The 25,781-nt window shown below is 51.9% G+C and overlaps 5 protein-coding genes across 5 annotated transcripts; 1 reads left to right on the top strand and 4 right to left on the bottom strand.

Annotated features, from left to right (window-relative positions):
- Positions 1-510: 510 nt before the first annotated feature.
- On the bottom strand, positions 511-12,729 carry AP2VIIA6 (AP2 domain transcription factor AP2VIIa-6). Its single transcript, XM_018779234.1, has 2 exons — positions 11,636-12,729; positions 511-11,477 (listed from the first exon to the last, which is right to left on the bottom strand). Exon 2 carries the CDS (start codon positions 9,725-9,727, stop codon positions 2,411-2,413), a length of 7,317 nt encoding a protein of 2,438 aa, XP_018637373.1. The 5' UTR covers positions 9,728-11,477; positions 11,636-12,729; the 3' UTR covers positions 511-2,410.
- On the top strand, positions 11,475-15,627 carry TGME49_203060 (hypothetical protein). The gene is made up of 6 exons (XM_018779235.1): positions 11,475-12,224; positions 12,459-12,517; positions 13,379-13,700; positions 13,881-14,145; positions 14,257-14,562; positions 14,808-15,627. Exons 1-6 carry the CDS (start codon positions 12,190-12,192, stop codon positions 15,309-15,311), a joined length of 1,491 nt encoding a protein of 496 aa, XP_018637374.1. The 5' UTR covers positions 11,475-12,189; the 3' UTR covers positions 15,312-15,627.
- On the bottom strand, positions 15,586-16,780 carry TGME49_203070 (hypothetical protein). The gene is made up of 5 exons (XM_018779236.1): positions 16,380-16,780; positions 16,198-16,325; positions 15,970-16,131; positions 15,877-15,887; positions 15,586-15,820 (listed from the first exon to the last, which is right to left on the bottom strand). Exons 1-5 carry the CDS (start codon positions 16,713-16,715, stop codon positions 15,738-15,740), a joined length of 720 nt encoding a protein of 239 aa, XP_018637372.1. The 5' UTR covers positions 16,716-16,780; the 3' UTR covers positions 15,586-15,737.
- A 1,188-nt stretch (positions 16,781-17,968) lies between these two features.
- On the bottom strand, positions 17,969-22,170 carry TGME49_203080 (RNA recognition motif-containing protein). The gene is made up of 8 exons (XM_002367549.2): positions 21,664-22,170; positions 21,392-21,456; positions 20,994-21,148; positions 20,715-20,842; positions 20,509-20,620; positions 20,117-20,150; positions 19,923-20,007; positions 17,969-19,785 (listed from the first exon to the last, which is right to left on the bottom strand). Exons 1-8 carry the CDS (start codon positions 21,821-21,823, stop codon positions 19,616-19,618), a joined length of 909 nt encoding a protein of 302 aa, XP_002367590.1. The 5' UTR covers positions 21,824-22,170; the 3' UTR covers positions 17,969-19,615.
- A 120-nt stretch (positions 22,171-22,290) lies between these two features.
- Positions 22,291-25,400, bottom strand: TGME49_203090 (hypothetical protein). The gene is made up of 8 exons (XM_018779237.1): positions 24,207-25,400; positions 23,979-24,150; positions 23,834-23,921; positions 23,582-23,763; positions 23,236-23,525; positions 23,050-23,172; positions 22,918-22,993; positions 22,291-22,860 (listed from the first exon to the last, which is right to left on the bottom strand). Exons 1-8 carry the CDS (start codon positions 24,861-24,863, stop codon positions 22,790-22,792), a joined length of 1,659 nt encoding a protein of 552 aa, XP_018637371.1. The 5' UTR covers positions 24,864-25,400; the 3' UTR covers positions 22,291-22,789.
- Positions 25,401-25,781: the final 381 nt, after the last annotated feature.

Raw genomic sequence — 25,781 nt, 5'->3', positions numbered from 1 at the left:
GGTGAGCAAGAGTCATTTGCGTCATCAAGGACAAACAAACCCGGGTTACTGATGTAAAGGAGAACGGCAAAGAAGGAAGATCAACGCAGCAAAATTCCCCGAACAGAAAATTCAGAAATTCAAGAAACACCGTCATCACAGCGTCACGTTTGCATGTACGGTCACCAAGAAAAGCGTGGCTGGCAAATGAGCCGCCCGTTGCAATAGAGGGATTGGCGGTGGAGCAATTCGACACGCCGAAAAAGTCTGAAGAATTGTACCTATTACTACTTGTTCTACTGATTTCGCTTTGGTTCACACAGCAAGATGACAACCAAGGGTGTCGAGAAAACGACATTTAAGGAACGATACAAGCATCACTCATTTCAAGGATGAGCATACGAACGGGTGGTACGGGGACCACGGAGTATGGAGTGGAAACCCTACGACTTCCGCGGTAGAGTCGCCACGCGGACACTGCGGCGACACACAGCACCGGAAAGAACAACAGAAGTTTATTTTTCCATCACAGCCAGAGAGGTACCTTCTTTATTGAAGTTCGTCTTGCTGAAGCGCTCTCTTTTCCACATGTCGTTCTAGCATTTAATTGCGTCTAACACACACTTCACACTGTCAAGTCTATGGATTCATTGTGGCAACCTTTCGAGCTGCACCCCGCGACGACCAGTCATGCCATGGTGAGAAGGTGACTCCGAAAACCATCCGCAAACTGCACTGTGTACTTTGCAGTTAGTAGAGCAACCTTGCATCGCATTCCTCGTCCCACAAGTCCTGCTTTAAGATTTTTCGAGCCCCTCTTCAAGAGAAGCTGTCTTCCCGTCTCATACCTTTTACCGCGGAAAAATTTGTGAAGCTGTATGGGTTGAGGCCACGTTGACGGTCCTGTTCACTTGATAACCCAGAGTCTTGGCCAAAGTCAAATCCGTTGTCGTGCACAGCGATTTATGTGGACTCCCATGGTACGGTTTGTCTGCTTCTTGCTCTGCCCAGTTGCTTAACGACAGGCGACACGCTGTACCCCAGCGAAAAGTATTGCACGCACGTTATGGCTCATGATTGAAGATAGGCGATATTCCAGCTGAAAGCGTACGAGCACGACCCCAAATTCAGATTTTCTACAGCACCTGCTGTACTGTTCGCACACGATGTAGGTTTACTTTTCACTTCTTCGTCACTTTTCTGACTTCAATACACCATTCGCTTGTGACATCTGAATGCACTACGGTTAGTGCTAGCTTCAGGGCAAGTTTGTCTACAACGCGCCAAACGTGAACACGTGCCTTTATACCCCTGTGTCTGAACACTAAACAAACTCGATGTCCGCTGATCGATGTCTTGGGACCTCCTCTGCATATCCCAGCCTGCTTGAAAACCGGGTGAACGGTGATCTAAACGTCACCACAGCGTGACAACTAACCTTCCCAATTCAGTAATTCCATGTAGTGACGTCTCGAGAAAAGCTCCGCGACAGGGAGCGCTTTCTGTCTAAAATCAGATACTGCGGTTTCTGCCTTGAGCTGACTAACAAACGAAACAACGTAATTGACACGCTCTGTCATATCATAACGCTGCAGGCGTACACGAGAGAGGAAATAGGCAGGTCCAGGAAAAATTCCACGTGTGCATTGACTTACGCAGCAGACACACGGACAAGAGAGACCAAAACACAGTAGCTCCACCACGTTTCGTTGTGGAATGCTAACACGTCCTTGAAACGGTACGCAGAACGGAGACTGGACTGGATGCACCGACACGCGCCGGTGGCTGTTTAGATACCCCCGCAGTGTTACCAAATCACCCAGAGAAAACAATGGCAAGTTGGTATCATACGCAGTGTCACCGAGTCTCCAATATATGCGTCCAGTACCACTTCTAACGACGCAGACAAACACTTAGTGAGTCTGCAGTACCTTCTCAATCCATACAGTCAACCTGCATCACCCCGCGAGGAGGCAGCATCGTCTGCTGCACATGACAGCTACACTCTTGGATGAACCATCGACGGAAGGGGCACTGCCTGCGTGCTTACACGATAAAGGTCGGCAACTGCCACGCAATAACCCAACGGCTGCAAACTGCAGCTCTTTGACAGACGTTTATCTCTGTGGAATGAACGCCACATAGTCTCCCGAAAGCTCAACACTTGGCAAGCCATTACCACCACTTCCGCTGCAACGGCCGAGCTCCTCACTATGTGAACACATGACCCTGTTGGCGCATTTTAAAATCAAAAGGAGATCGCCATAAATGCGCTACTTTCACGGGACGCTCTTCAGCTTGACTTTCACGCCGTGTTCATCTCTTTGCTGATACAGGTCAACCACACCCCCTGGGGTTACCACATCCGCAGTATACCGCAACGTGGTTCACACGTGCGATGATGCGGCTGCTAGTCGCAAGGGGCATACGTTTAGATGGCTGGCAGATCGGACCCACTCGCCGATGAGGCCAACGCAGCCCCGTCAGGCAGCACTTTGCATTGGCTTTTCACAGCCGTCTGCACGTCACTGACGAGCTTGCGTAGCTCGTCAGTGGGCAGGCTGCTAGGAAGACGCTGCTCTGCAATTAAATTCGAAAAAATCGAAAGAAGCGCACGGAGCTCTGGCATCTCCGTTTGAGACGCATCTAGCAGTTGAAAGCATTCAGTCAGCAGCCGGCATGATGCGTCGTCGCGTAAGTTACGCAGGATCATCAGCACTGCCACCTTCGCCCAGGAGAGCCGTTCAGTATCGTCTGCTGGATCCACCGAGCAACCACCTGGAGTGTCTGTCTCTCCCAGTAGCGCATACGTAGCTTGGGTCCCTGAAAAACTGCCGGTCGCCCGCTCCGGTGGTATGCCTGCGACGTTAGCTCCTTCCCCTTGTCTCCGACAGGCTGTAGTACATGCGCAGTCACTGTCCGCCAGTCTTCCAGGTGGATGAGGTCCTCCTTGGTTCGCTGGAGTTGCTGCCTCAGAAAATGAATTCGACTCATGAGACATCGACCCACTGCTGTTGCGCCTTCGAATGTTCCTTTCCATGCTCTCTGTCATCGGGAATCGATTATCCAAGGGCCATTCCGACAGAGAGAAAGAACGGCGTTGTTCACGTACCCGGGCTTGCCCAGACATGCATTTAGCTCCATTAAGGTCGACTTCCTGGTTGCTGGAGTCATTTCTTGCTCTTGATATGTCCGCCTCCACATGAGGGCTGCGGTGGTGTTCCCCCAGGAATGAACCGCTGATGCTGCTGCGTGTACCATCCTTCACACCAACCATCAAGACTGTGTCGTCTAAACAGGAGCCCGCACTTGTGCGAGCGGAATGAACCGTGCTCGACCCAAGCGGGTCACCAGCATTCGCAGCAGATACACCGCTTTCTTCACCCTCCGAATGCACCATCTCTCTGTATCCCATCTCTGCAGCAAATTCGCTGGTAGGTCCCCCATCATCTGACACGCCGATGACCGCGTCAATTCGTGCTTCCGATGAAGCATTCATCGAGCGGAAACCCTCGTCGGATTGCAGCTCTGAGGTGTGGACACCCGACACAGTGAACCCGCCTGGCAGACTGCTGTTGCCAGGACCGTTCATCTGGCAATTAAGAGTGACGAGCTCTGTGGGAGACAGCGACCACAGATCGTGTGCTGGCGCAGAGGACGGCGAGGCGCCTTGAACGGCCTGGTGATGCAGCAGAACTTCTGTTGCCCACGTCTCGGAAGCGGCTAAGAACGTCGCACGCTTCGATGTTCCGGACGTGGGACCCAGATAATTTCCGCACGAATCTACAGATGTAGGCGGCGGTGGATCTCCGGTAGCTTCGCCACTCATCCCAGCTGGCAATGATTCCGTCAGGCCCGGAGCTCCAGAAGCCTGTAACTTTTCCGAGTTCAATGACGATCGGCAAAGGAGTCTTTCCGGCGAAGTGGGTGTTCCTGAGCGGTCACAGGTCAGCTGAGCGCCATCCGTGGCTCCTTCCGTTGCCACATCAGGTTGGTTTGTTTTTGCTGGCAACAGCGAACCTCTCGCACAAAAACTCGTATCCGGAATCGCACCAGACAAACACGTTGAAACTGCGGACCTCGCCGCAAGGGAATTATCACGTTGGGATAGCAACAGCAATAGTGATGTCATCCCGACAGTCTCTGACCCGTCGCCGGTTGACCCCTGGATTGACGGGACCGCCAAACCTGCCGCCGCGGTCTGCGATAGTTGCTCAGCATGCTGAGGGTATCGCGTCGGAGCATCAACTGCCGAAAGGGCTCCTGAGGAAGAGACAAGGTGACAACCCGACCCGACGTTAGCCAGGCCCAGGCGTTGCTGCTGCTCCTCGGTCTTCCTGTGTTGCTGCATTGCGCTGCAGAGTCGAACAGCACCTTGGACAGGCTCTGAATGATGTAGTTGACCGTATACACTATCCGCGCCACGACACTGTGTCTCGTCTATATTGAGAGCATCAGTGGTACCCTTCAGACCGCTTCTGGACCCCCTCGGTTGTGGAGATGTGACGGAAGAAATCGCCTCCCGATATTCTGCTGCAACATCAGCCTCGGTTGGTCTGGCCCGCTCGCCAGCAACTTCGCTGCCTTCACTGAGAGATATGAATGCGGGGATATCTTGAACAGTTACTGACACTGCAGGAGGCGTAGGCATCACCGACCTGTCCTCTGAACGAGGCGGAGTGCTCCGCATTCGATTTCCGTCCAATGAAGCAACGAAAACGCCTTCACACGTGCCGCCACCTGCGCCCACCGTGTTTGCGTCATATTTGACTTTCCAATTTCCCTCCCGAGTCGAGCTTCCCCAGTCACCAGCCCACTCACCACCTCCTAAAGAATCTTCTCCACTGTGCAACACTTTGGTTTCTACCGAAGATGCTGCGAGGCGGTGGCGACTGTCTGAAGCAGTGCCACCCGCTCCACCGTCTGCAGACCGGCTCCACGATGCCTCAACAAACGGAAGTCCCGTCAGTCCGTCATCCTCTAGGCCGGAGGCCGCCTGTGCGAAATCTATCGAATTCTGCATGTCAGTCACAGCCACGGCACCCGCCGCACCACCCAAGGGGGAAGAATTCCGCGGTGCTAAGGCTGTTGCTGCGTCTATTGCGCGACGTTCTTCTCTCGAGTCTGTTCGTGGACCCCGGGTTCCCAAAAGTTCGTCTCGGGTGGTACTTGTGACAGTCCCATCTGCGACTGCTTTGTTGGCAACGTTGTTGCAGAAGGCACGCAGACGAGGGGTCTCTGCAGCAGCTGCAGTTGCAGTCTCTGTGACTGTGCAGTCTTCACGCAGGCGGATACCCTCAGCACTGCTTCTACTTGCATATAGTAAGCTTCGACCTGCTATTGCAGGAATTAAGGCAGACAGCTGCGTACCATCACCAGAGGGGCTCTCGGGGTTGGTGCATGCGGCCGTACACCACCGAGCTCCGGTCATTACGCCTCGGCCTTCCTGATTGTCATCACTGATTCCTGCTGAAGCTGGCCCGTAATTAGCTGACATGTAGTCTCCCAATGCTGCGAGAAACGCCAAACTTGAGAACTTCGTCGAATTAACTGAAGCTGCTTCTTGCCGCTGACAGGTGATATCGTAAGTGGGCAGCACGGTCGCTGTGCCTGCGATATTGCCACCACGAAGTCCACCTGTTCCAGCCGATGGTGGGCTGTTAAGTGGATTCACGCCACTCCCAGCCTGCTCCGACACATTTCGGTTTCCGGAAACTGAGCGGCGGGAGCTTCCAGCTCCACACACAATGTTGGGTCGCTTAGGTGTCGATGTCGCCCGACTGGTTGCTGCGGCAAGCTCGGCGTTCCTTTTTCGACACAACTTGGCAAGATTCCAGGCGTTCTCAAAACCATTTTTCTCGACACTGAAACTTTTAAAGAACCTCTGGCCTTCACGTTTCCAGTGAGCGATCCATCGTGGACACGTCGGATCAAACTTCACCCCTACAGTATGAGGAAGCTGTCGGGCTCGCAATGCCAGATCTTCCCGCGCATGCTTGCGCCTTTCATGCTGCTGCTGGCGGAGATGCCGATGCGACACGCAGCCATCACGGCTGTCTCCCCGTGCTGCAGCCATTTCCACATTCTCACGTTTCGAGAATCCACTGGCAGACCAGCAACACGTGCTCTCAGGGTCTCTTATTTTGTTCAGTCTCTCCTCATGTTCACACGAAGTGGCACGGCTGGGAATTGCCTGGAGTTCAGAATCGCAGCCAGCTGCTTCCTCTCTTACACCATGAGGCCGGCACGAGCGGTTAGATGAACAAGACTCGCTCCCTAACTGGCGCAGACTTTCTACTGTAACATCCGCCGAAGATCTACCGGCATTGTCGCAACTCGTCTGCGTTATTCTGCTGTGTTCTCCCAAGCACTGGGGAGGCAGTAGACGTTGCTTTCGATTTTCTACAGCTGAAGTCTCGGGAGAGTGTGCTATATCTCCGCAGTCGTCGACCATACAGAGATTCGGCGACACTCCAGCACAGCTCGCACACAGTCGGTGACCATGGACATCGACGGGGCACTCACAAGCAGTCCTTTTTATGTGCATGTGTCCCCCTGCCTCTGACCGTGAGCTGCAGCTCGACCCACAACTCGAGACGTTCTCATCCGTTCGTGCCTTTTCATGATGTCCTTCCCCATCACCCACCGTCTGCATCGCGCCGCCCGAGCCGCCCCAACTATGCCGCACCTGATCGTCCTCCAGACGCGAACCCGACGTGCTTGTATCCCCTCTATGATCGTTTCTGGCTTGGTTTCTGTGTCTGTTGGGCTCACCCGGGAAAAGCGTGTCATCAGCTGTGTCTTGTTTGCGTTGTCCATGAGCGCCTCTTCTCTCCAAAGATGACCCGTCGCACACACGACATGTTACGCAACCGGACGACCCGTCCGAATGTGTGATAGACGCGTTGGAGAGCTGGCTCCGGCCCCCGCCCTCGTTCGGTGCCACTTCGGCGCTTCGCCCCCCGCAGCAGGGACACGTGGTCGTGTTTCGCTCGATCCCAGTGTCCCTCTTTACCTCTTCATCCTGTACAGATGGCGCTCCGCAAACGGTTGAGGTAAGTTCGCGCCGCCGTGAACGCGCCGTCTGTAAGGCGCCGCGCCTTTGAACCGAAGGCGTTGTTGCCTGCAGCTGTTGCTCTTTGTGGTCAAACTCCATCAGGAAATCAATCGCCGCCTGGCGGGCCTGGAGGAAGCCCAGTTTCCGAACTGAAAATGACTTACACAACCGCGTGCGTCGAGTCTGCACACGCACGACCCACATCAGGGTCTGGGTAGAAAAGGTAAGACGGTTAATACGAGGTAGCATTCGAGCGAGTTTTGCATACCCTGAAGCGCGGCGCTGTTGCACAGGCTGTTTCGCCCCGCCGTCTACATCTATTGTTCCTTCGTTGTTTCCCAGTGATGCCGCTAGAAGTGCCAACACTTCTTGCTCTGGCGACAACCTTGCTGAGCTGCAGCGTGGCTCCATGTTTCGCAGCGTTTCCATATCATGTTCCTGCGGCGACACTGCCAAGCACGAAGACACATCAAGCGCAGTAGTCAACGACTCTGGAGCAAATTTTGAGGCCCCAGTCGGCGCGCTTGCCAGACGCGACGGTCCGACCCTTAATGCTTGATCCGTAGATAAACTAGTTAAAATTCGCGTGTCCACGTTGACTGGTGGCAGCCCTTGCTGTGGTGTCCGAGCTTGACTATCGCATGCAGCGAGGCCGAGCAATCGATCATCCGAAGCATTTGAGCTGCCACATGATGCGGCGCTACAGTTGCCTACACCTGGTAGCATCCCCCTGCTCGTCTGCATCGTCTCGTTGCCCATTAAAACAGATGCGACTGATGCAAGTACAGAAGAGGCTTCATGTCGACCGAACACCGATGCTCGATCACTCAACCTTGTTTCCTGCTTATAACCGACTTCGGATTCCCCATATGTACGTCCAGTTTGAGCTGAGGTTGCAAGCCTCCTTCTCTTCAGTCCAACGGCCTGAAGCAAGGCATTTCTGATGTCGCTCGAATCTTCTCTGACTTCGGGTGCAGAAACCTGAAGATTCACACTTGCGCCGATCTGCTGTTCTTCTCCTCTGCTTCTCATGACGCTGTCTACGGCTCGGTCATTGCTTCCTGGCTCGGTGGCACCCATTGTCGCGGAGTCCCCTCGCGTGCCGCTGTCCCTCTTTCTATGTTTACCCAAATCCTTTTCCCTTGCTTCTAAACCCTCTGCCGCCTCCGCAGCCTCCGCTGCCTCTGCATTTTGGCGCAGCACTGTCATCTCGCCTAGCAACGCCTGGAGAATCTCCTGCTCTTGCCGAGAGTTGCGCAGCTGCTGCTGAAGCTCCTGTTCCCTCTTTTGAAGTTCTTCCTTGGTCGCCCTGGTCGTTAACAAATCAATACGAGCAGCTGAGAGTGAGGACAGGATGTTGCTCTGAGAAAGCCTTATGGGACGGCCCTCATTCTCGATTGAAGCCGCACGTGAAGACCCGCAGTCTGGTCGACGGCTCGGGAAACCCGATAAGCTCTCTAACAACGCCTTCGGTTGAGACAAATCAGGCCATCGCATCGCCTGGCCCCTCAGTAGAGCATTTGCAGACGTCGGAGCGGCATCTCCTCCCCCGTCGCTGCCCGTGGCGGAAGTTGTTGTTGTTGTTCGTGATTCGACTGGAACGTCCACAGTGCTAAAACTGTCCACCGGGTGTGTCCGCCTTCCTGTGCTTGAATCCGTTCTCAGCTTTCGAGATTTCCCCGCCATTGGGTACGGTAGCGGTCTCCCCTGGGACACAGGTTCTGCCGGAAGGTCCGCGGGTGCACTGGCGTCTTTGGGTGGCGTACAGGCACTGCACTTGGACGCCTGTGCCAACGAAGACTTCTCCCTAAATGTTGTTTTGAGCTGGTGAACTTCAGGCAGCCAGGGCTCCTCGTTCATCTGGCCGTTGCCTTGGTCGGTTTGCCTCGATCTCTCTGGTGTCGCAGCCTTTGATCCAGGACGGACCAGCCCTTCGTCTACGTCTTCCCCCGCTGATGCTCCTCCTCCCTCCTCACTCACGTTTCTGATCAGACAAGAAAGCCCACCTGAGCTGACACCGACTGGACCTGCCTGCCTCCGGCGCCGTTTACCACCCTGTCCAGAGGCCGTCAACGTCCTATTGCAGGAATCTTCAGAAAGCACACGGTGGTCTGCGCTCTCCATCGCATCCGAGACAATAGGGTCCTCCGCTGGTTTCGAAGATGTGTCTTGAGGTGGAGAGCTTTGTCCTCCCGAAGAGGAGTGCAGGTTCGCCACCGACGGAGTTCTCACCAGATCTACAGACGATACACGGCCAGACTCCAGTGTATCCACATCTGCAATATTGGGAAAATTTATTTCTTGAGCATTGCTACTTTTGTTCGCGTCACCGTCACGCATGTTAGCCGGAGAGGCAGAAGGTGGACGGCGTAAATCGGAGCGGGCGCTGTCCCCATGCTGGGTCCCAGTACGCAATTTGCATGCATGGATCGAGGTCACTTGGCAATTGTGACCGGGTATTTCCGGTGGTCCTTCCTTAACCAGAGCCTCTGGTTGTATTTTTATACATTCAGTGTCGCCCTGATAGGGTGTTTTCAATGCCGACACGAGCCAGCTTTCGTTCGTTAGGCATGGCAAATAAAGTGCCTCCTCGACATCGCCTCCCTTGTTGCTTCGGATTTCATTTGGAGCAGACCCGGAAAATCTTGGCAACACCTCCTTCACTGCATCAGAACCAGAAAGGGTTGCCATAGCGCTTCTTCAAGATTTCGTAGAGAACACTGAAGCCTTCAAGTTCAGCGAGGATAGAGGGGAAGCTTTGGGAGCATCGACGCCAATATTCACACGTGCCTATCCAATGCCAGTGTTCAGGTAACCCGGAAAGGCCTGAAGACTCTGGGTGCGCCTCTTCTGGCTACGAAGGTGAGTGAATACCACCCAGGAATGAATTGTTCGCAGAACCAAAGAATTGAAAAGAGTGCTTCAAAGACAGGGCGAGAGCAGTCATCTTTCAGTCACTCTGAAAGGGGCCCTTCTATGCGAGTGCTCAGCTAAGGCGGACGAAGGTATACGATGGAACTGGGAATCACGCAACGGAAGGCTGAACAATGATACAGGTGAGCTAGAACGGGAGAAAACTGTGAAGGGCTTCATCGTGTCATTATCTCCGGACGGGGCAGCTGCTTTACAGACGTTATCACGGTATATATCGAGTATCCCATTCGAAGCTTACACCAAGTTGAACTTAGAAGAATAGCAAGCGCAGGAACGACTCACATGGAAAACGGCATATCGTGTACGTGAAACGGAGTACAACCGAACCGACTCTCCCACTGCATCACACCTTCTTCCGCCACAATGTGTCTCGAAAAACTTAGGTAGACAGGGTCCCGTCGAAGACGGAGATAACATGCAAGCAATTTGGTTATGCTACAATATGTACCGAAACAGCGTCGGAAGTCTTCGGACGAAGGCCCAGAGGGAGTAGCCCAGCAGAGGATGAAGACGCGAGTAAATCTGCTGGGTGAAAATAATGGTTCTCTCACGATCAACAATGAGATCAATGAAAACGATATGTGAAATTCAGAGGGACAGAACTGATCAGCTGCGTCTGATAACATTCACATACATGAGTGAATTCGCGCGAGATGCTTCCAGAAGACTGCAGACGCACCTCTACGAGCATCGACAGCAGGTACGTGCGGACTGCCAGTAATGAATCGACTATACACTCGCTTGGAACGGAACGAAATGGTGCAAGGCGTCCTACCAGTTGCATCAAATACCGCGGCGCATCTTGGAAATGACCCAAAGGCAGTGAAGCCCAGGTGACGTGTGCGCGGTGGTCTCCGGTGGAGCAAGGAAATACGACTTTCCGGTACTTTCCCCTCCCTTCACCCGTATGACAGCGGTTCCGTAACTCATGCAATGAGTTGAAATCATCAGGAAGAAGTTTATTGCAATCATTCACGAAAACTCTACGAATTTCCCCAATGCTGCGGCACCGCGCCGCCAACTGTCGATATTCTCTGTGGCTGACCCGCGCTTACACCACACCTACCGAGAGGGAGATTGAGGCGGGTGGAGGGGTTAACCAAAGAAATCAAAGAAGCAGTGCGATTGGAAAGTTCCCCAGTCTCTCTCCGGAGTGCACAAGTGAACCAGTTAGCAAGAGAAAATTCGCCGTAAAAGGGTACCACCTGGTGTCGCGAAATGAGTCTGCGGAGACACCTGGGGCTAATTCAGCGCTGCAGTGTTCGTCCGCTCGAAAAACAGGAGACACAACTGCCACATAACGACGGATTGCGCGCGCCACTCTTTCCGCGGACCGGCCAACTGGGGAAACACGACTCTGACCCCAGTTTCTGAGTCTCACCTGATGATGGTTGTCGCGACCCCCGCCCATCGTTCGCGGCCGAGGACGGTGTCGTCGGGCGCACTCACTGCAACGACGCTCAACACCAGACGGCGCAGCACTTGTACAGTAATTCTACGGGACTATCTGTCGACGAAAAGAAAAACAAACAGAAAAGAAAACAGTGCCTCCTCGTATTCTGCTCTAGGACGAGGAAGACAGTATGGCCTGCAAGCGGAACCTGCGTATGCAGCGCAAGTGTAGTATTGACTACTGTGTAGAGAGCCGTGTCGAACTTGACTCACCTGGCAGTGTAAGTACAGCCGCTCTCGCCGATGTGATTTCTCGTTTAACTCAAAACTGCTATGTGTATGTGCATTGCGAAGGATCTCAAAAAGAGGATTCAGCTGGGGCCACGGCAGAACTAGAGCTGCGATCGTTCCTTCTAACCGTAGGGTAGATTAACCCTCGAACCCCTTTAGGCTGCAGCCCCGTCCGACAGTGATGATTGTCTTGGATAAACTTAGGCGGTATGCGCCACAGAAGTGAACTGAAAACGACAAAGATTCCAGAAGATAGACCGTCTATTGTGTTACACCAGTATGTGGTTGATCGCTGATAGGAGGACCTCCGGAACATCCGGTTCGGTGTCGTCATCCCGTTTACCCCGGTTACTCGCGTCTCTCGGTCTCTCCTTGTGCCACTCTTCGGGTGTGCGTCGCTTCGTTTGACAACGTAGGAACAAAATGGGGATCTGTAGCTTGTGCCACCACGCATAGGCCATCACTTGTGTTTTACGGGGATTTTGTTCGTTTTTCGTGCCACTGAGTTAGTAACTTTTCTTGCAGTTGCGTGTAAAATGGAGTCGTGTACACTATGTTATTCACTACGAAGGTAGGTCCACACTGCTTCAGCCCCGGCCACACAGCTGCAGAGACGCGGCTTTGAATGCCGGGCACTGCTTAATCAGAATGTTCGTCCTGAAACCCTTCATATTCATTCGTTACAACGTCAAATCTCGTTGCCATCCGCCGCCCTAAGCGTTCCAGAGACTCGCTGCCGTCGTGCGCCAAGGAATTGACACAGCGGGGGAGCTGGGGTCGGGCATGCAGAAGCGTAACGATGCAGGAGTGTCCCGTCTGTCAACAACAACTCGAGTCCCCCCGCACAACCAAGAACATGCACGGGTACGCATCTATTTAAACGTCCGAATTTCAGACGTCGATGGTTTTTCATGGGGCCGAGGGCCCACAAGTGCACGTAACAAAGTGCCGGGAATGATTGTTCGTGTGCCTTCGGCTAGCATGCATCTCGATAACTTCATCCAGATCAATCGACAGTGAGTCAAAAGTATGTCCGGACAATGCAAAAATTACCACGCACTATCTGATGAAGGCGCCTCTGACGATGTGTGCGAATCTAGTGTCTCGTCAAGCTTCACGAGTGACCGTTCGTACACTGCTTTTTTTTGCAACTGTCTTTACCTTATGACTTACTTTTGCTCAAGTGGTGGACTTCGGATGTCACACTAGTCATGTCGAAACGGGTTGTACAGTGGAGGAGTATGTTCGGTTCTCCCCGCGATCATCGCTTCTGGACGAGGCTGTGTTCTGCATTGTGTCTGCCTCATTTCGGTCGAGTTCCTCATGGAGCGCTGGTGCGGGAACTGGCGGGAGCGTATTTCCTTCCGGCAACATAGATTTGTCTACTGTGTCGTGTATTCAGTCTGAGTGCCTCTCATCCGTAGTGGTCCCCATCAGTGAGGTTTCGCGATTTCGCCATGCAGAACTGGACAGCGTTACTCGGGATTCCGGTTCGGTGTGCTCGTGTCTACTCTTCGGGGAGTCTCGTGTCTGAACGGGGGCGTCCTCAGACCGTCACGTCGTTGAGGACCGTACCAACGTTGGCACCAGGGCCACACCAGAGAAGCTTCGAGACTGTTCACCGGAACCTCTTGGGACCACACTGCACGAAGCTGAGACATCGTGCCGTGCCTCACTGTCGTCGCCCTTCACCGAAGGCATTTTCCTTTTCCCCCTTTTCCGCAGCCACTCTTTTGACGACACTTCAGTTCCTGGACGGTGTCGGCAAATCGCATGCAGCATATAGAACTGAGAGGGGAGTAAGTACACGTCATGCGGAGGAGTCTCGGTCTCGAGCAACCGACCAGGACTTCTCGTCTGATGGAAATATCACCGACGGCCGCCAGCAGTTATCTTCACGGGCCGCAGCCGTACCTACTGCTGCCGAACACGAGCGTCGATTGCGTAGGCGACTTCAAGCATGTGGGCCACGACCAAGTGAAATACGTCGTCTGAAAGATGTGTTGGTGACACATTTGCTGTCTGTCGCTGGCAATCCTTCGTACAGGTGAGTTGTGCCCCAGTGGTCAGCGGTGGGGTTTCTAATACCTCGAAACATTGCCAGTCTACCGTCTGCATCTGCGTTTTACTGTCGTTCTGTCCCAGGGTGACGCACTGAGGGAAGAAGCCCAGTCTCACGTGAAAGGCATTCTCCGATACTCTTCTCTCTCTGGCTTATCTTTTTCAGGACGTCGAGGCAGAGCGTGCTCGTTAGTGGCTCCTCCTTGGTTCATGAGCTGCGCAAGTCCTTTCAATGCAAGCGGCTTATCATTAGCCGGCAGTCTAAGGGTGTGAATCTGGACGCGTGCGCTCATTTAGCGGAAGGTGACACACCGGTTTCGCCAACAGTGTCTAACGTATGTAACAGCCTCTCCGCCGCTAACGAGAGTGTGCATGGACCGGCCGGTCACGGAGTGGAGACGCATTTTGTGACAGACCGTATTCTTCGCAAAGTAAGCAGAACGCCTTTTCTCAGTACAAACTAGCCGTTCTAAGACTAGCTTTTTTGTAACTGTGACGCACAGTGCCTACCTCTGCCCTCTGCCATGATGTCATTCATTCAGATTGCCGGTCTACATTCGTACGACGGTGGATGTGTCGCGGAAATGCGGCATCCTCCCCCGGCTGCGAGTTTCGGTGATATGAAGCTGCTTCTATGTCTCGGGCGTCCCCCGAACTCTTTCTGCGAGACCGACACCGCTTGCAGCTCTTTCAAGGGCCTCGAAGAGGACACAGACAATTTCGAACGACTAATGCTCGGCATTCTTGGCACCATTCTCCGATCGGCCGCCGCACTACAGTGGCAGGGCGTCTGGCTTCTGCCTCAGTGTCCAGACGTCTTTAACCCCCTCGCCATTCGGGCTTCCCAGGTACGGAGCGAGAGGATGGCTTACGTATCTTCTTGGGGGACACAGGTTCTATTAGATATCCACATTTCCATCGGATTCGGCGGGAGGTGGAGTATGTTTCTTTTGTGCCACCATTTCATTAAATGACACGGCGATCGGCATACGATTAGAAACGTCAACTTTGCGTGTATCGCTGTGGCTGGCTGCCTAGTGCCCGTTCGGAGGGATATATTAAATGTTTGCCTCTGTCCTTTCTGTTCTTTCAGGGAGCTCTCTTCTGGTTGCCGTATCGGAGAGGGTCGTGGGATGATTTCGTTAAGTTCACGTCCGAACAAGATCTGCTTATCTGTATCCCTCATGAAGCTGGTCTAGACGTTCATTCCAGCGAATTATCGCCGCGTAGTTACAAGGGCGTTTGCTTGTTAATTGATGACGCTGCCTTTCATGCAGCCGACGCTCTTGTGCAACAGTCGAGGGGGAAGTTGTCCAACCAATCAAAGGAGGTCGTTTCGTCCAACGCGGGGGACACCGCCAATCACGTATTAATTCCGAAAGGAGGGAGAAATAGAGTGCCTCGATTGTCCTGTCCGTACCAGACCATTGCCTTGCCATCAGTCGGATCGGGAGGAGATGACGGAGACCAGGAGAATGTGATGGCTCTCATGCATCCAGTTACATCGACTACGATTTTGATGTATCAACTCAAGCAGACACACTTTCCGTCTGTAGCGTCTTCTGCCTTTCTGTTCTCAAAAAAAACGGAGACTTAATGTACAATCGGTTTCACGAAGCGTGACGGCCTGCAGGTACTGTATGTCCTTCAGGCCGACCGACTTCGATGGTGCTGCACAAGAGATACGAGGGCCTCATTCGTTGACGAATGACTCTATCTGTAGTGTGTTGGCCGGATTTCGTTTTTTTTGATAGGGATTTGTTTTTCCTGAGTTATCTGCGTGTTGTTATCCGTAGCAGGATGCGGAGATGTGTGGTGCTTGTCAGATACACCCCTGAATGTAGGGAAAATCAATCCCCTCGCCGCGACGGTAGAATCACCCAGAGACGTTTGAGCCCTTCATAGCGTTGTAAAGACATGACAGTTCGAATTGTCAGCTCAAAAACTGCTGGCAAACGTTGATGAAAGACCAAGTGCCAAGCCCGCGTAACAGGCAGGTTATATTCAGGCACGGGCTGCTTCTCTACGGTAACCATAAGACTTGCCCTAAGAGTCTCATCTCGTGGGCACAGTTTGATAGACCAGCAAGTGTTGATGCATATAACGCTGATACAGCAGATTTTCCCTGTTATCTGTAGGCATGGTATCAAGCAGCTTCTTACCAATGATTCCTCTTACGAGGAACGCCACAAGATTTACGCGCCTACAAAGTGGATTGAGCAGATGCCGCAGATTTCTTCTTGTACTTCTCTTACTTTACTATTGCAATAAAAACTATCTCCAGAAGCATTCCAGCTACAGCTATGTAGTACACGTTTGTCCACTGTCGTCCCGATCGCACTGTGCGACGGTACGCGACCACAGCAAGGATAACCAAGACGATGTGATATCCTAGCTCCGAGGCTGCCAACCATATCCTGGATTTTGTGAGCCGACAGATTGCTTGAACGAAGAAGTCCGGCATCAAGAAGTATTCTGTTTACCATGCAGCAGCTGTCTCTTGCATGAATGCACCAACACTGGAACTAATATTGTTATCGTAGAACGGTGTCACCATCGCCGTAAGAAGGAACACCTCATAAAGGATGGCAAATCCCAGAACCACCATGCACTGCTCGACAAAAGTGTCGATAGGTTAAGTTTCTTTTACAAAAGTGAGTCTTACCGTGCTGGCACTCTTGTAGTACACGTCGTCCACTTGCTCGATAGTGGGAATCCGGGATGGAAGAAGCCTGAGCATAAGGCCAGGACCGAGGAAATAGCTTCTAAAATTCCCAGAGCACTCCTGGCGAGGGGTGTGTGGAGGTATTTCGGGCTTATAATTGCTTGGAAACCCTGAAATCTCGTGGTTGATGGGGCTTAGTGGCGAGTCGGGAAACGACGACGGCATTTTACCCATAGTGTTTACACCCGTGGGGTTTTGCACAAATACGGGAAGGAGGCCTGGCCGTACGGGCGGCGGCGGCGCCCCTTTTGGTTTTTCACGTGTCAGCAACGACATGGTTGGCTTTTCAGAAAGAGACAAACGATGATCGTCAGCAAGACGTTCCAGATCCGAGCAATCACTTGGAATCCTACATTGGCCTTGATGCTTTTCTGAGGGGGGTGGTGTACAGACAGCCGACCCTTGACGCACTTCAAAGCTTATCGTCATCGCAATATCTTATCTACCAAACTGGGCACGGACGTAGTTCTATCTTTCCGTGTGGGAAACAAAGTCTTTCGTTATGCGGTCTGATTTCTACTTTTCGCCGGTATTTGTTCTGAAGCCAGGCTAAACATCTGCCGTTGTGTGGGTGTGTGTGTACTGGAAAACACTTTCATCGCTCGAACTGCACTCACTGCACCAGGCACCTATTTTTTTTCCATTGACAGACTGCGAAACTAACGCTACAGGTACACTGATGCGACATGCAGCAACGCCACGTGGGGGTATTAGAGGCAATAGCTCACAACCAGGTTGCATTCCTGAGGAGCAGCACGGGGTATCATCAACAAACAAACACTGCATCGTCAAACCGTAGCCAAACACCGACGCTCACCTGCTGAGGGTGAGCATTAGCGAGGTTCGCCTTGCGTTCTCTTGGGTTTCCGTGATGGGTTCCTACAATCGGCCGCCGTTGTTATAGTTCAGTTCCATTGGAGCTCATTCATCAAGACAGTGAGGGTGGAACCACCACCCATCCTTTCGATGCTTCGTTTTCAAAGTGAGCAACGGGAAATTTCACTCTCGAGTCTACTAGTCACCCGGCTTGAAGGTGGACTACAGGACTGCCATGCGAAGATGACTGGGGACAAGCGATTTACGCTATCATCCGGGCGACAGCCCCGAGTGAAAAAGTCGTAGGCATAGACAGCGCTACGAGAATTTTATTTACGCGCAAGAATGTTAGGATCAGTTCCTCGAAATATGAAGCCGGATGCAGGCGTCTGTGCGTCTTCTGTTGTGCGATATCGTCACGGTTCCAGCGCTACATCAGCGTTGTGGTAACGGTCGCTAAACGAACAGCTTACCGAGGATACTTTTTGCGAACGAGCACACGGATTGCCGGAAGAACCGACAAAATGAAAGACCCCTGTCTTACTTGAGTGTCCTGAGCCTCTCTTTTACGCGTTTAATTTAATTTGGATACAGCAGCTCTGCTTGGTGCCAGGTAAGGTAACTTCCTCGTCACAGGGGGTCTCCAACGGTGTCGTACGCTGAGCATGCGCTAGCCGTTCGCCAGAGGCATCGGCATTCATAATAACATGTGTCGCCAAACACATTTCTCTCGAACCAAACACATTTCGTATGAGCGTCTGCGCCTCCAGTAAGGAAGATCTGTGTACTGAGTAGTATTGGGACGCCTGTTTACGTCTGCAGTGCAATAGTACAACAGTGCCTTCTCCCCGTACAACGTGAGCATCAGTCGCAACCAGACCCCCTCGCCTGAACGGTGATTCCGTCTGCGCAAACGGTGGTTCGGAAGGTCTAGCGCTGGGCTATTTGTTTTTAGAGAAACCGCCGACGGAATGGGTTCTGCTATCACTAGCACAAAAGAGGACAGGACTGATGGTCTGCAACAAGGGCGAGCAAACAATTTCTCCCGGTCTGCCTGTTGGGCAGCCAAGGACGAATATTTTGCATGCTTGGACAAGCACGGCGGGGACTCATATGCTGAGTGCAAGGAGTACAAGCAAAGGTTTGAGGAGATGTGCCTCCCGTCGTGGCAAGCGCATTTCACGGCGCAGCGTGGTGTTGAAGTTCGTTCCCCACGATAGTGCCGCTGGAAAGTAAGGATAACATCAACTGGACTTGCGTCCTCGTCATAGACTCTCTCTGGGCATCTGTCCTCCATGAGGCTGGTAGGGATATAGGTTATTGGTGTAGTCCATCAGAAATGTGACTGCGAAAACATATGAATGCTGGAGGACTAAACCTCTCGATGTGAAGGCGTCCTCTTCGGGCGACAGCGGTTCTTCGTTGGGAGCGAAGCATTTCCCCGAGGACGGGTTCGTCGTTACGTGTGCATTAGCACCTTGACGGCGTCAGCTCCGTTTTACATATCATTTTTTCCCAATTGTACAAAGCCATTATGCTTCACCCTGCTTGCCACACGTTCTCGCGGAACAGGCCTGTTGCGCAGATGATGTGGAACGACACTGCCGTCGTCTGTACGGCGCCTTGGGGTGCGTGTGGTCCGAACCAGTATATAATTTTACTGCTAACGTGAAAATGCAGGAGCTGCTGGCCTCGGCGCTACTGCGTGCACTTCGGACACACTCATTTCTTGGTGCTTGAGGGCAGCCGCGTTTACCCAACAGCCACTGTGGAGCATGCACGATCCAGTGACGATCGACATTCGGTTTTGTGTTGTTATTGAAGAGTTCATGCTCGTCTTCTTAAGGTGTTTCTCATACCACCTAGGATACGAATCGAGGAACTCCGCCAGTTACTGTACTGGTCGTCGCGAAACCGCAGCAAAATTGGGGCACTCCATCGAGTAGCAATACAAACTTAAGTTGCACAAGAAGCCCGTGTAGAGAAGCGGTGGACGTTTTCGAGCGACTTCCCTCCCCGTCACATATTGCCATCCAAAGCCTTACACGAATAAGTTTAGTGACGCCCAGCTGAAGCATGCTGCTACTGCAAGCACATCTAGCCCAGTTCCATGCAGGTTGCGCACATTCAGCGTCGCTTCGCCAAGAGTAGAAAATGATATTCGATAACCAGAGGAGACGTCCACGTCTAGTGAAAGTCTGTGCACGCTAAGTACACTTCCGGATAATATTGCCGTCGGTGGGGGACATCACACCACACAGTCGGTTTGAAAAGGAGTGACAGTACATCAAGAACTTCTTCGTTCACATATGATGGCGTCTCTGATAAACAGAAGAACATAACCACGCGACATAAGCTGATCATATGTCATCCAAAAGGTTCGGTGCCGCACAAGTTCCGGACGATGGTGCAGGCGCCATGGAAGCGCCTCCTTTGATGTACTGATAGGTCATTCGCCCGTATGTCGTCGGTGGCGCATGAGTCTTCTTTGGTTTCGACCCCATGACAGCAGCCTCTTGCTGCCGCCGTGCTGCGAACAACAAAACATCACATGGACATCTACACTTGTGTGCAGTGTTCTGCAGCAGAAGTACAGGTTTCCTATGTTTTCTTATTGACGGGGCAAAACACGCACTGCAATTAGTGTCAAGGCTCCAAAAAACGTACCAACTTTTCCGCCGTTGACTGATACACCGAGTTTCTTAAATTTTCGCAACGTTTTGGAATTAGCCGCCTGTACGACTGTAATCTCCTGCGGCGAGAAAGCACAGAGAAAAGAGCGGCAAGGTCCTTGACTGCCAAACAGTCTTTTCGCTGACCTCATTCCACTGCTACAGTTCCGTTGTCACTAGTAGACGTACCTGAAATTTCTTGTTTCGCTCCGAGTCAATTTCCCTACCAATGACACAGACGCAAAATTACAGTATATGATACAAAAAAGTGTAAATCCATGTTTCGTTCAGACGCCGTCCCCACATCTTGGTTTCTGGTCGATAAGCTCATTCTCGAAGTATTCCGCTTGATCAAAACCACACAAGGCTAGCAGACATTCATTGAATAACGGAGCCATTGGATAAATTAGTGTCAGCTCAATCCGATGTTGTGTGAACAAAGAGTGGCGGTCTTCAGCGATCGTCTGTCTTTCGATAGTAGACTAATCCCAGTCGACAGCAATCTCAGTGGAGCAGACCGTCCTCAAAAGCACAAAATCAACTGGACACACATAGCATGCGAATACCAGATATGACCTTACCTGTCTTTCCATTTACTCCGTAACACCCGAATCGGTCTGTTTCCAACATATTTGAAATTCATTTCTTTCAGTGCCTTCAACATATCATTGGGATCCGAAAAAGACACAAAACCTGAAGAAAAAGTGCACGCATGCATCGATGGAAACATGACACTTGTTCTGTCGCTGACCGAAGTTGCAACATAACGGATCATTGGATGACTCACCGTAACCTCTCGTCTTCCCTGTCCTCTTGTCCCTGACCACGCGAGCCTTCGCGAAAGATTTGTACTTCCGAAAAGCATTTGTCAAAACTTCGTCTGTAACCTCGTTCCCCAAGTCTCCGCAGAAAACTCTGACAGTCAAAACAACACATTAATCCACATCTAGTCGTGTTCTGGATAGGCTTCTTCACTGCATGTAATATGGACTGCATGCAATACCAAGTAAAAGTTTACACCGTAAGCGAACTGAGCGCAGTCTATCTTGAGCCGGGTCTTTCTCACCGGAAGTCATTTTCAGGCCATTCGTCCAGTGTCGGGTCGCTCCAAATCTTCCCAGCCCCCTTACGAAGATGAACTGTCTTCTCGTTGTCAGGGGCACCTGACGCCATTATGCTGCCCAGTGAAGCAGCCTCATTCGCTGTGAAACTCTGTACGGCCTGCGAAGTCAAACGTGCCATCGGATTCATGAGTCAGATAAGGCAACACACGAGATTTACGCTACCTACGGTAAATAACTGGATTCATCTGGTGCAGACGGAGCAGCGCTCTAACGCAGGAGTCCACAATTTTGGCATGGAAATTCAGTTAGCAACAAAACGTCATTATGTTCGGTTTCGTTTCGTGTGACGTCGAGCCGGTCACCTCATGTTTCAGATTCCCCACTTGTCGATGCAACTTACCGAGGCCGTGGGGTCTGTGCCTGGTGCCACATTCTGCGCTACGTATCCATTTGCAACGCCCATGCCTACAAACAGGGAAGATGTCACAGTTGGAGAACGAGCAGACGTAGAACGTCAGCAGTCCGTGCAATAATCCAGATGAACAAGGCGGATTATCCGAAGTTCGCCGCCTTCCTATAGACATTCCAAAGTCAAACTGAGCTAGTACTCATCTTTCTATTCCTCGTGAACTAGCTGACGCTTCCATACAACGGCAATGTGCAGAATCTTACCGAACTGTGCTGGCGTAGGAACAACCATAGGCATAGGCAGAATGACGGGGGCCGCCGGCATGACAGGCGTGGGCATTACGGATGCAACCTGAGGCATATTATTCATTAGGCAAGCCGACGCCTGCTGCGGGTCAGCGCCCGAAACAGTCTGTCCGTACATGATGGCTGCCTCCTCCGACCTCCGTCGCTGTCCGTTTGAGGGATCAGAGGACAATTAACTTTGAGGAAAACTCTTTAGTGAAAAAGAGAGCTGGAAATATCGACAGATAGGAAGACACGCTGTTATTCCTTCTCAGGCAGACACAGGAAATCAAAGTTCAGTGTGAATACGATGCGGAAGCCAGGACGGGAATCCATTCCTCTCACGTCAGCGGTCACTGGCAGTGCGCAATAAAGCACAGGCAGTGGAATAACACAATGGCACAAGCGCTCCCGAGAGACATGGCGAAATTGTAAAACGAATGTACTCGAGACCAGCAAAGACGGCGGCTGCGTAGCAACCTAGTGTCATATTTTTGTTCCGAAAGTTTGCCAAGGAAGACTCAGCGCTCGAAAAATACATCGTCGCATGCAGATTGCAGGTGCATGCCTACTCGCAAGGCTGGGTGCAACCGGCAACACTCGATACTGCGGAAAAATACACTCTGTCTGCAGTTCTTCTTTCTTTTTTTCCTTCCGATCTGGCTGTATCAATGGACGCCGACCACATCTACCCTTTTGGCGTAGAAAAATCAAGCTTCCATCGTGCGCTAATGTGTATTTGGCAGTTGTCTGCCCCAGTCCGCCTGAATCGGCAAGTTTACGACTTGCTCTCAATAACGAAAGAAAGCATTTGGCATATATATGGCCGTAGCCTCCTGTCACTCTCGACATCCCCGTCGACACGGTTCAGCTCGTCGCGAAGCTCTTGACACAACAATGTGAACTACTCAGTTCATTCAATAACTGCACGCAAGCCAGTTGACCCCGCTACGAACGCAGAATGAACCTTGCTATCACAACATTGAGATGAAATGAAAGTTAGTTAAAGCTCATCAGCGTGGTGGTGACGCAGGCAATCGTTTACGGTGCATATATTGTGGGACGACTGTTGAAAATCCTCCTACTGTCCCGATCTGCAGCCGGGCTAGCCGTATTTCCTGGCTTTCCCATTCGACAGTGACATATCCGCATCTAGTTTGAGTTCATTTAACATATCTGGAAGCACGAATGAAACAGGTTTACTCCATGTAGACGTAGTCACAAGTGGCTCACTTGCTAATCGGCTTCGAAGGAGTGTTTTCTCTCCAAAAAGACTCTCGTGAAATGCTGTGGCTTTCATATTCGTGGTCTGCAGCAATTTAAAGAAAAATCTCATCTGGAGCTCGAGACGTGTCAGCCCCTTACAATGTGAGGCTCGGTTTTGCTCTGAAATCTACTGGGACGCCTCCGCGATTTCGGCGGACGCACCCTTCGTTTTCCTTGCGTCGTCTTTAACGCTCCAGAAGAACAATCCGCTTTGCGAGTGGACTTAGTGAGGTCGACATGAGAACAACTCTGCGGGAAGACACAATGGGGGAACGTCAACCATACCTTTTTCAAGGTTTGCTTCGGTGCAGAGTCCCCCAGTTCCGTTGTCCTGGCCTTCTTCACCAACACTGTTTTCGTCGAGTGGTTTTTCCTTTTCTCGTGGCAGTGTACAGAGGTGCAAGATGGTGCCACCACTTCAGTCCTCGTAGCGGCACGCGTTGGCTGCCTATTGACTCCTGCCTTAGACTGCACTTTTCTGATCCAACCCCTGGATTGTTTGACCGAGCAGCCCTTCCGCCCGTCGCGAATTGTGTTGCGTCTGGATCTATTAATGGCGCAGCAGCGCGCATCCACTGATAAAGCACAAGCTGTCCGAAGGAGTCAGCAAACAACGATATATCATACTCACATTGCTCCGTTTCAATGGGCACGTTATCACCAAGTCGTCGTGTTGGAGGAACGCATAACGTGGCAGCTGCATTGGGAACTCCGTATTTCCGGACCACAGCCTCAGTAGTTTTGTTCTTCAGAACGGAGTCACAGGCTCTGGCTTTTGTGGCAAGGATTTTCCCCTTGGGTCGTCCGTTTTTGCTGAATGCACCGAAGAATTATCGTACGATCGCCTTTATATCACTGCTGCACGGTAAAGGATATGACGAACCTTTTAATGGACGCTTGACCGGAGATTTTCGGCTGCATTTTCTTACGATCTGTTCCGTAGCACTTCACCGATAGCATGACCTTCTTTACTGATGAAAGACTTTTTGTGCTCGTGTAACAGCAGAGGCTCATGCACGGACACGTACGCTGTTCAGCACCGAGTGAAATCTGACAGGCACGACTGATTCGACACGGAGTTGCCGGAATTGTTCTCCTCTTTCGGACCTCATAGCACATTCGATCCTCGTGCGCCTTTTGAACTGTGCCATTTCCCAATGATTTTGAGGCTAGACCAGTGAGTGGAGGGCTCAAGCGATTCTGTTGCCGACAACAGTGGACCAACAGCTGATACAAGAGGAAAATATCCTACTCACCTGGTGACTTGAAGTCCAACAAGAAGATTCGGCAGAAGACGGATCACCAAGATTGTCTGATAGTTCTTGCTTTTCATTACCCGGAGTCGGCGGTGGGGCAGTTGGATCCCTCATTGAGCAACGCATCCCACCCGCTGGCGCTTCGGTGGTCAAAAGTAGGGACTTTACAGTGGACGGCGTCTCTCTGTACGAGAGTTGACCTGGTTTTGGTGGAAAGTCTGACTCCTTCGGCACCACTGATTCATGATGCTTCTCTCCGATTTGTGTTTCAGGCAGGTGGCAAGGCGCATCTGTCGCTGAACAACACACTATGGAGTTCTCGTCTATCCCGCAGGACTGACTCCCGCGTGGATCCGCATTAAGGAATGTACGGAGATCCAGTGGAGTCCTGGCGTGTTGTTGGCATGCACGTGCTCCCGATGAATGAACAGGCTGTACGGGAAAAGAAGCATTTTGTTCACATAATAGACTGATAACGAGACGTTCATCCAATCCTTTTAACGAGAGGGCCTGGACACCCGGTGCAGTTTCCGGCTTAAACTCGGCAATCAAGGGAAGGAGCATCTCAATTGGTAACTGACTTAGGGAGTGTCGAAGCTCTTCCTCAACGCTGCTATGCCTTGTTTTTGCTGGCTCCTCCAACCTATGGACTGGCATTGCTGTCGCGTTTTCCCACCCGTTTGCTGGGTTAGTTGCCCGCCATGAACCACTCTGTTCGCTTCCTGTGTGGTTAGACCTCTGATTTCGTGATCCGTCATCCGCGACGGTCGCTTCGTTGCTTCGGACAAGATACTCAGGTTCAATACAAGAAATGCTCGAAGGCCTGCATGTTCTTGCTAAAGCCAGGTAGGAAGGGTGCCTAGCGCTGGCAGCAGCTAAAGGCTCTTGCCGATGCGGCAGGAGACTTGTTTCCGTTCGCAGTGGCGGTTTGCTGGTATACCCGTGAACGTCAATTGCAACTTCAACGTCGCGGCATACGGCTCTCTGAGAATTAGAGTATTTTCTCTGTCCGTCCTGCGCTGTGCCACGTCGATCAGGTGTCGAATTCGTTTCACCGGTGGAACCCGTCAGATGATGTGCCGAACTGTCGTCTGTCACATCTGTTTTATTGACAAAGCAGGATTTTGTCTTCAGGTGCTTTTGCAGTGCCGCCTTATGCCTGAACTGTTTTGTACCGAGAGGACAAAATGGGCCTATAAGGTATTTTAAGGTGGTGCACCATATGAGAGAGCGACAGAGTCTCTTACACTCCCACAACGATGGAATCGGCGATCCTCTGACATCATTCTGGAGGCTTTCGTTCAAGAGGCTAGTACGGAGGGGGCGATAGCCGGTGGCGTATACGGACTGATCTCCATCACCAGACCTGGTGTTATTGGAATCGTACTTTGTACTCCGCAGCGGCTTTCAATGGAATCCTACCTAAGGCAAGAAGATTCAAGAACATCCGAGCTATCGGATTTGATGAGCCCATCGACCACCTGCGCATACTCCGCTGTTATCCGAACTGAAACCAGGCCCTACAGTTGAACTTACTTGAGTTCTTGCCGGTACGGCCTTCCCTATTTTGTTCTC

The sequence above is a fragment of the Toxoplasma gondii genome, chromosome VIIa, assembly GCF_000006565.2.
Source record: "Toxoplasma gondii ME49 chromosome VIIa, whole genome shotgun sequence".
Lineage (NCBI taxonomy): Eukaryota > Apicomplexa > Conoidasida > Eucoccidiorida > Sarcocystidae > Toxoplasma > Toxoplasma gondii.
The sequence above is the reverse complement of the archived record's forward strand: the minus strand, read 5'-3'. Positions and strand labels throughout refer to the sequence as shown.

What these genes read in the sequence shown, in the direction of transcription:
- AP2VIIA6 (XM_018779234.1), bottom strand. Translation starts at nt 9,727, where the DNA reads ATGGCAACCCTTTCTGGTTCTGATGCAGTGAAGGAGGTGTTGCCAAGA.
- TGME49_203080 (XM_002367549.2), bottom strand. Translation starts at nt 21,823, where the DNA reads ATGTACGGACAGACTGTTTCGGGCGCTGACCCGCAGCAGGCGTCGGCT. An exon ending in AGGGAAGACGAGAGGTTACG is followed by an intron (nt 20,621 to 20,714) that starts GTGAGTCATCCA and finishes CTTTTTCTTCAG; the next exon opens with GTTTTGTGTCTTTTTCGGAT. An exon ending in AGCGAAACAAGAAATTTCAG is followed by an intron (nt 20,008 to 20,116) that starts GTACGTCTACTA and finishes TTCTCGCCGCAG; the next exon opens with GAGATTACAGTCGTACAGGC.
- TGME49_203070 (XM_018779236.1), bottom strand. Translation starts at nt 16,715, where the DNA reads ATGTCGTTGCTGACACGTGAAAAACCAAAAGGGGCGCCGCCGCCGCCC. An exon ending in ACTACAAGAGTGCCAGCACG is followed by an intron (nt 16,326 to 16,379) that starts GTAAGACTCACT and finishes TTTGTCGAGCAG; the next exon opens with TGCATGGTGGTTCTGGGATT. An exon ending in CAAGAGACAGCTGCTGCATG is followed by an intron (nt 16,132 to 16,197) that starts GTAAACAGAATA and finishes CACAAAATCCAG; the next exon opens with GATATGGTTGGCAGCCTCGG.
- TGME49_203090 (XM_018779237.1), bottom strand. Translation starts at nt 24,863, where the DNA reads ATGCCAGTCCATAGGTTGGAGGAGCCAGCAAAAACAAGGCATAGCAGC. An exon ending in GCCCATTGAAACGGAGCAAT is followed by an intron (nt 23,526 to 23,581) that starts GTGAGTATGATA and finishes GTGCTTTATCAG; the next exon opens with TGGATGCGCGCTGCTGCGCC. An exon ending in CCTTCGAAGCCGATTAGCAA is followed by an intron (nt 22,861 to 22,917) that starts GTGAGCCACTTG and finishes TCGTGCTTCCAG; the next exon opens with ATATGTTAAATGAACTCAAA.
- TGME49_203060 (XM_018779235.1), top strand. Translation starts at nt 12,190, where the DNA reads ATGGAGTCGTGTACACTATGTTATTCACTACGAAG. An exon ending in ACAACCAAGAACATGCACGG is followed by an intron (nt 12,518 to 13,378) that starts GTACGCATCTAT and finishes CCTTTTCCGCAG; the next exon opens with CCACTCTTTTGACGACACTT. An exon ending in GCTGGCAATCCTTCGTACAG is followed by an intron (nt 13,701 to 13,880) that starts GTGAGTTGTGCC and finishes TATCTTTTTCAG; the next exon opens with GACGTCGAGGCAGAGCGTGC.